This window comes from Sphaeroforma arctica (genome assembly GCF_001186125.1).
Source record: "Sphaeroforma arctica JP610 unplaced genomic scaffold supercont1.753, whole genome shotgun sequence".
NCBI lineage: Eukaryota > Ichthyosporea > Ichthyophonida > Sphaeroforma > Sphaeroforma arctica.
Window position 1 is genome coordinate 1 of NW_014039805.1, and position 9478 is coordinate 9478.

Here is a 9478-nt window from a genome sequence, read left to right on the forward strand (position 1 = left end):
GTGTGTGTGTGTGTGTGTGTGTGTGTGTGTGTGTGTGTGTGTGTGTGTGTGTATGTTTGTATGTATATATTTTCATACAACACCTCTTACCGGCAATGTAGTGCCTGACCGCAAAATTGAAGTCAGTCCTTTCCGTTGCAGTATTCTTCAGCGTATTGTAAAGTGCGCCAAACTTCACATCCCGCACACGTCCGTACAACACAACATTTACTTGCGTGTTGGTATTGCCTAATAAGGGAACGAACAGGTGGTCGAATTCGTAGACGGTCTCCGTCCTGTCGATAAACGTAATCGTCATGAGTACAGATATGAAAACGTAACCCACACGACCATATAGCCCAGCATCTACGCACGTTGTCGCCATCCTTAATGGACAAATACGTAGTGGAATTCGTATACTACCTTAGCCCTGGGAATATACGTAAGCTAAAGGAAAACGTAAGAATGGTGACGAACACCAATTGATACGCCCGGCCGCACTAAAGTGTACCTGCACAGTACAACCATTGTAACGTATGTATATGTACATCGTGTACGGTGTCTGCGTGTACACTAAGGCTAGCTGTAGGTGGTTGCAGGTCCAATCTGTAATACACCACAGCCCTTTCCGATGTATAGTGACCAACTTACTATGATAATTGTAACCGTAACAGAACAAACTGTAACTGAAGAATAAAAAGCTATAACTGAATTTATAGTAACCAACTGTAGTATGATACACTATAACCGTATTCTAATACAATCATAGTAATATTAGAAATTATCATTTTATAAAGACCCATAACAGCTTCATCATAAACTATAACCATCTCATTAATCCCTTATTATTATACCGACTGTGACAAGAACCATCCCATCCCCGAACCAACACCTCCCTTCTAACGTTCATGCAAAACGTATCCACAACCACTGCGTGTGCATGCTTTGTCTGTGGTGTATGTTTGTTCAGATGTGTTGTGTGCATACTTTGTCTGTGGTGTTTGAAAGTATTTACAACCACTGTGTGTGCATACTTTGTCTGTAGTGTGTGAACGTATTTACAACCACTACGTGTGCTCACTTTGTCTGTAGTGTGTGTTTGTTCAGATGTGTTGTGTGCATACTTTGTCTGTGGTGTGTGTTCGTTCAGATGTGATGTGAGTTCCTCTGCGGCACAGAATATCCGCTCGTCTGTCACCGCAAAGGCTGTGCATTGTCCGGTCTCTGTGGACAGGGTCTGTAGGGTTAAGGGGTGTGTGTAGGGTATAGGGTTTAGGGTTTAGGGTGTAGGGTTTAGACCTGCAAAATCGCAATCACCCGAACATCCGCACACTCGCGGTAGTACACACACATATGTATGCACACGTACACTAAAACACGCACAGATACAAACAAACACGCGCACACACACTTGCACGCACGCACACACGTACGCACACACACGCTCACTCGTGCACTCACTCACTCACTCGCTTACAAAGTCATGCACACACACGCACACATACACACACACGCACACATACACACACACATACACATACACATACACACATACACACATATACACACACACACATAAACACACACACACACACTCACTCACTCACTCACTCACACTCACTCACTCGCTCACTCACACTCTCTCACTCACTCACTCACACACACTCACTCACACACACTCACACACACTCACACACACACACACACACATACACACACTCACACACACCTGGTGAATGTGCTGGAGTGTCTGCTTTGCCTTAGAATTGAACAGTTCCACTGCGGGCGAGAACTCTCTGATAGCCAACGACAGTTTGAGCAACGGCAGAGTCTCGTTGCCTAGCAACGCCGCCGCATGGTCTAAGACATGCGTGTATTCGTCTGTGGCATTTTTTTTTGTGATAGATTTAAGTTTGTTGTAGTTCTGCGATGTGAACTAGCAATGTACGTACTTTCACCTGAACGTTAATAATGATGTGTTAATGTTAACATACCACATGTCTCGTGAGAGGTGTTGGTTCGTTGTGTTTGCAGCAACCGGCGCTCGGCCTGGCCAGGCTTTGAATGCGCCAGCACAATACGTTCAGTGATTCTATGTCGTATATACATGTGTTATATACAGGTACCATATACAGGGGCTATACACAGGTGCAATATATAGGTGTTACATATAGGTACAATATACACATACTATATACAGGTACTATATACTATACACACACTATATACACATACTACATACGGTACTGTGTGCCAGACCCACCAGCTATGTACACATCAAAAATGTACATGCAAGTGTACCACTATGCTCACCCCCACCATTACCATAACTAATAGTACTATGTGCGTGTGTAGCTATATTCACGCTATTGCTATCACAACTAATAGTGCTATTCATGTGCACACACGTGCGTGATTCCTTGGCCATACCTTGGTCTGTGGTGATGTCTGTAGCTGCGTCCGATTGCACTCGTTCAATGAATGTCCAGAACAAAGGAGCCGAAGTGTTGGCTACAAACTCACTGTTGAAGAATATCAATCCAATAGGTATATCCATTTTTAGCTCGTTTGTCCACTTTTAGCTAATAATTTTCTATTTTTAGCGAGAGAGAGAGATATATATATATATGTATGTATATATATATATATATGCATACATATATATGTGTGTGTGTGTGTGTGTGTGTATGTTTGAATGTATGTAGATGTCTGTGAGAGAGAGAGAGAGTGAGAGAGATAAAGAGAAAGAGTGTGTGTGTGTGTATGGCTGTATGTGCACATATATATATATATATATATATAGCATACAAGCGTATGTCTGTGAGTGTGATAGTTCACACCAGAAAGTATCTCAATACCTGCATTTTGAGACCACATTCATATGCAACAGGATTGAAGATACATATTCATTAACCTCTATGTATAAAAGGTCATATCATTCTATCAAATCATACAAACAGGTTTCAAATGAAGTGCACAAACTAGTCTTCGATAGTGAATGTGTGTACATAGGTAGATCCAAAGCGTACACTCCTATCTATGGGCAAGAACCCGCAACGGCAAACAGGACTTGATAACCAATACTATACTCGCATTTTTCAGCACATGCACACTCATAGATCCTAATTCTCAATTTAGCAACGCTTTGGCAATCGACCGCCAATACGTTCCCAATCACTTCTATTCACCGCCTCCCTCACATTCGCACTGAAAGCATGGCGCAGCCACGGCTGGTGTCACCACAGTCCAACTTTGAATCCAAATGATCTTGAACACTTAAGTGCACATGTACGTAAACAAAGGATACGGGTATCTAACAGCAACGATGCGAACGAATGCTTTAAAACTGACAGATTGTCAATGACTCACAATACACACGTGCACAGCTAAAAAACCACGAGCATGTGCCGTGACAGCCCAACTGCCGCGCTGCCGACATGTGCTCACACATATGTCAAGAGCGTCAACTGCTCACACTATAAACCTTATCTACTTACGCAGCTTCTAGTACAAGGGGAGTGGTATCCCAAGTAGCTCTAACCTCCACGTCTACGGGCACCATTGCCTGTGCGCCTAAGCACACGCATGCACACGATAGTGCTACACGATGCAGCATAGTGCCTTGGTTAGTATATGCGTCCGCCTGCGGCTGTTGTTGTAAGTGCAGTACACCTTTACGGATATGTGGGTATGTTCTGTGTGTAGTTATTCAATGATTGGCGTTGAGTGGTTGTGGTGTGGTGCAGTGGATGTAACCGGCTCTAGTATCCATACACTATTGGATTATTACAGTTTACATCTAAAATTGGGTGCAGATAGCAGCATGTGTTCATGTACTTTTATAGCTCATTTATACAAGTAATACTGCACATAGTACGTTAATAAGTATATGTCTGCTACTAGATGGTCTGCTATTTTATTCAGTGGGCAGTTGCAAAGTGTGTATCGACTGTTGGATGAGGCAGTATATATCGCTTTTGAAGTATTTATATCTGTTATTGTAGTAGTAGTAAAGTCTGAAAAGTGATTAGAGAGATTCGAGGGTTTGTCGTGACACATTCATTTGACATTTGACTGACACTTTGTGGTTCTCATATAGAACCTTTATTTTATACCTAATTTCATTTTAAAATTCCAATTTATTTTTTTCACATATTGTTCTAAAATTCGATATTATTATATACATACGCATACATAAATTGAAAGATAATCGGTTCCTGATTTTGACATTTTCGAATCGTTCTGAAAATATTAAGAGTCGGCTACTTGCCCCGTGTCTTTTGGGACTATGTACCTCGCGTTTCTCTTTTTCTAAAAGAACGGTTTAAAAAATTTGTTTTGCGTTAAAGGTAACCGTTTGTGCAATAAATAGTACAATCGGGATTTCAACCCAAGAGTGTGCAGTTTTATCTTTTTTACGTTAACAAAACGTACAAATTCTCATCATTTTCGAGTGTACGTTCAACGTCTACTGCATGGGTTTGATTTTGGACCAGCTCGCCAGAAAACTAATTATTGGGTTTCATGCGCAGGGGCCATGCACCTGTACCTGCCAAGTGCCAATCCCATGACATAATAAATACGGACACAAACATACATATATACTTCATAAATTCATATATACATATACGTATATAGATACATATATACAAACAGGTTTTGACCCACTTCAGGTGTCATTCATACAGTGCTAAGTAAACTGATCTGATAGCGCTATATCAAAGCAGGTTTACGCTAGTTAGTGCCTCCATAGAGAGCCCAAAAAATACCTCGCAGGCTCCTCCGGACACATCGTGGCAGGCTAGTCCCACACGGGTACGTGACACACACACACACACACACACACACACACACATACACACACACACACACACACACACACACACACTATACGCATACCACAGCATTCGGCGCATATTGACATAGAAACATGAATGCTGTCACCATCATCTCGCGTGCGACTAGGGGTGCGCGCTCAGCACTCAATAGCGAAGCGCTGATTGCACATCGTGTGTGCTACACCACAGACAGTTCATCAGGAGACAACAACACACGCAAACCACCACCACGAACTACGCCACCACAATCAGCTGCGCATGGACCCAACTCAGCAGGTAAACCGAACCAAGCTACACCGAATCAACCACGCCCGAGCCCATTTTTTAAAACAAACTCGCCTCCTCAGCAAGGTAATGCGGGTGCAGGTGCCAACCCAGGCAACTCAGGACCCAGAAAGTTCACGCAGTTCCCAGGCAACACAGACCGGGTCTTTAACCGGCCACAAGGGGGGGCTGTCGGGGGTGTACAGGGAGGGTCCGTAAGCTTCTCCAATCCCGCACGCGCCTTCGTACCACCCGGGCGTGAGCCTGGGGCGGGAGGTGCACCCAACAACTTCAATCTGCAAAACCGTGGAGGTTTCAACCAGAAGGTCGGCACCCAGGGAAACCCTGGGGCAGGCCCTGGGGGCTATGCTTATTCTCAGCGCTCAGCCCAGAGCAACTATCAGGCACCCAGCAATCGACCCGGATTGGGCCCACCCGCTGTGGTATGTTGTGTGTCGGTATGCCTTGTGGCTATTACATGCGATGTATGTATATATATATATATATATGTGTATGTATGTATGTATGTATGTATATGTATATATATATGGGTGATCTGTATCCGTTTCTGTATCTATATATATGTGTGTGTGTGTATCTGTGCCTTTGTCTGTGTCTGTGTCTGTGTCTGTGTGCATAAGTGTGCTTGTGTGTGTGTGTGTACGTGTAGTTTTTGTGTGTCTTTGTTTTTATATCCATATCTATGTTGATATTGATATAGATATATATTACTGTGTGTGTCTGTATTTATTTAAGTATTTATATATATATATATATATGTGTGTGTGTGTCTGTATTTTATTTTGATATTTGATATAGATAAATATTTTCGTGTGTTTGTGTGTTTGTGTGTTTTCGTATATATATTTATATATATATGCGTATGTGTGTGTGTATTTGTACGTGTCTAGAAAGATATAGATAGACAGATAGATATACGCATATATATATATGTATATATCTGTGTGTGTGTGTGTACAAGTGAAATAGTGTGAGCACCTGAGGATCATCATAAAAGGGACCAAATGTACTGATGTTTCTAGTCACTGTCTCGTATTGCATAGGCTGCGTTGTTTGCATAATATGAGTCATGTGATCACTATTGAACTGTTAAGCGGTCCATACGTTGTTCAGCAATATCCTAAAACACGCTGACTAGGTAACGTGCAGACTCCTCCCGACAATGGCCCACTTTGGTTGTTCTTTGTATGTGCTGTGGTCGGTATAGTCAGGAGCCTCTGTGAGAGTATGCTACTTGCAATTTTATATATAAATTTATTTAACAAGTTAAATGGTAAATGTTTGTCCTACGTCATGAACTAAGTTTTTTTGGCCATGGATACCTTTATTTGTATTTTTGTTTATTTAGTTGATACTTCAATGGAATATCTTCGTAGGCTTGGTTGTTCTCATTTCATCTCTGCATTTCAGATGTAATTGATAGTGCATGCAAGAGTTGCCGTTGTCTTTGACTGGATCGTGTGCGGCAGTTCACTACAGATACTAAACATCCACATATAACAAGACTCAACGCCAAACATCAGAATATATATGCAATAGGACAGACATGCACATTTATAGTTATATGTTTTGTATGCATGTGTATCTATAGTTATATGTTTTGTATGCATGCGTACCCATGGTTGTACGTTATATATGCATGCGTATCTATAGTTGTACGTTTTGTATGCATGCGTATCTATAGTTATACGTTTTGTATGCATGCGTATCTACAGTTATACGCTTTGTATACATGCGTATCCATAGCTGTACGTTTTGTATGGCGCTTTGTATGCATGCGTTTTCTATGCTGCCGTTATTGCCTTCGCTCCTGAGCGCCCCTAAGGATCTGACTGTCGTGAACACATCGGTTTGAAGTGATATGACGATATGCAGAGCTGGCTTTTTCATTGGTTTGAAGTGATATGACGATATGTAGTGCTGACTTGTTCATCGGTTTGAAGTGATATGACGATATGTAGTGCTGACTTGTTCATTGGTTTGAAGTGATATGACGATATGTGGTGCTGGCTTGTTCATTGGTTTGGAGTGATATGACGATATGTAGTGCTGACTTGTTCATTGGTTTGAAGTGTTATGACGATATGTATTGCTTGCTTGTTGTACGCGTAGGTGTGTTGCTTCGTGTGTCTTTGACATTCTGTAGCATAGTATGTGTATGAGTCCATCTGTGCGTTAGATATCAAGTACGTGTGCGGCTATGCAGATGTACGCAATTCGGGAAACATATATGAACGCGTTCACCCTTACTTCAACTGTATCTATGTGTCTCGCCTCGACTTCTAAGTTTGGGTATCATTGAATGAATGTGATAAACAGATGAAGTTCTCAGACATTCTGAACTCACGCTCGGTCTCTCGCCATACCAAGAACTGCACACACTTTTGCAAATATATATCTATACTATATCTATATCTATATGAAGTTATAGTTTATGTGTATAATTAATTTATTTGTATAATAATTTTACACATATATATAACTATTATACACTAATATATGCTAACACATACTGCCTGTTGATTGTTGTATATACCGGTATATATACATTTCACGTTCTCAAGTGCTGTGATGTTGGTTCTCTCATATTGCTCTACGTTTTGTTGTGTACGAGTCCAAGACATTCGAAGCAAAACTTGTGCTACAACCATGCTATGCAATTCGATAGCGTATACGTATCTGTTGTTACTAGTCACCAAGAGCGCGTGTGTAGCTCATCAATTCAATACGTGCGACGTGCTATTATATCCGTACAGTAGTATGTACGTACATACAGTAGTGCCCCAACTAGTCCGGCTCTAGTACACGTCACTTTCCCTTGTTTTGAACATGTATACGTTTTAATCAATGGGTTTCAACACAACAAACAGACCCGCGCGAATGGTGGGGTGGCGAATAAGCGTTACATCAAAGTGCAGGAGAAGAAGAGCTGTCCCATCTGCTCCAACGAGGTCGAGTTTGACTTCAGGCACGTCAATTTCCTGTCACAGTTTGTCACGGAACATTCTGGCATGATCTTGCCCGCTCGCCTCACAGGTAAGCCTTACATCTGCATATATATATATATAAAGCCTAGCACCCTACACTATGGCAACTTATCAGGTCCTAATTAAGTATTGCATCATTAATCGCATATCAATGTGCATGAGTGTTATAACCATGTGTGTTGGCAATGTTAACGTCCCTGTGATGTTCTTCTGACCGTTATTGCTACTGTTCTGTTATATTGAACGTATTGATATCGTAATCAAACACGTATGTATACCCTGTTTCGTTCGCCTTCTGAGGAGGTCTAGCCACTAGTCATGGATCACAAGTTGGCTTCATGGAAGTGTGCTGTCTACTTCTTACACTTAATTCCATGCTTTGCTCGTACATGTGGTTGTTGAGCATTGGTCAGCCCAAACTAGTTGATCTCTGTACACCTGTATACCTGAATGAAGTTCATATGCATAAACCTCGCTTGTAATTTCAAACCCCTAAACCCTGATAATCCTATGCAAGTGACGCAAAGCACAGTATAACGGGGCCATTGAACCCATGTCCTATATTGAATGTTGGCGGGGTGTCCTTTCCGTTTAACCATACCGTTGTTATCCGCAAACAGTTGTGTACTGAGGGATATTCCCGTTAGCATGTGTACGATAGGGGGATGTCTTGTGTATCTGCTTGTACCTGTACAATGCGTTATAATCCGGCACACTTCCATGCGACACCTAAGTTCAACGTTTATTTCTCTTTCTTTATTGTCTGCAGGCGTTTGCGTCAAATCCGACACCTATGTTTAACGTTTATTTCTCTTTCTCTTTCTTTCTTATCTGCAGGCGTCTGCGCCAAGCAGCAGCGCAAGTTGGCGAAGTGCATCAAGCGCTCGCGTGCCATGGGCCTCATGTCCTTCACTGGACCAACACCAGGCATAGCTGACAACCTGCCACGCATGGGCTAATGGGCTAGGAGAACTGTGGGAAACACGACGCAATAAAGCAACTCATACTCACGATACACTGGCACATACACATGAGCAATAAAGCAACTCATACTCACGATACACTAGCACATACACATGAGCAATAAAGCAACTCGTACTCATGATACACTAACACATACACATGAGCAATAAAGCAACTCATACTAACGATACACTAACACATACACATGAGCAATAAAGCAACTCATACTCATGATACACTAGCACATACACATGAGCAATGAAGCAACTCATACTCATGATACACTAGCACATACACATGAGCAATAAAGCAACTCATACTCACGATACACTAGCACATATACATGAGCAATAAAGCAACTCATACTCACGATACACTAGCACATACACATGAGCAATGAAGCAACTCATACTCGCGATACACTAA

At 41.9% G+C, this 9478-nt stretch overlaps 2 protein-coding genes across 2 annotated transcripts; one reads left to right on the plus strand and one right to left on the minus strand.

Moving 5' to 3' along the window:
* Nucleotides 1-1103: 1103 nt before the first annotated feature.
* SARC_08401 (hypothetical protein) lies at nucleotides 1104-2536 on the minus strand (the record flags this gene model as incomplete). The annotated part of the gene is made up of 4 exons (XM_014297616.1): nucleotides 1104-1216; nucleotides 1709-1839; nucleotides 1974-2071; nucleotides 2388-2536. Coding segments are annotated over 4 exons (491 nt in total), but the record flags the coding sequence as incomplete, so codon positions are not given.
* Nucleotides 2537-4909: 2373 nt separating this feature from the next.
* SARC_08402 (hypothetical protein) lies at nucleotides 4910-9048 on the plus strand (the record flags this gene model as incomplete). The annotated part of the gene is made up of 3 exons (XM_014297617.1): nucleotides 4910-5524; nucleotides 7973-8138; nucleotides 8927-9048. 3 exons carry the CDS (start codon nucleotides 4910-4912, stop codon nucleotides 9046-9048), a joined length of 903 nt encoding a protein of 300 aa, XP_014153092.1.
* Between the last annotated feature and the right edge of the window lie 430 nt (nucleotides 9049-9478).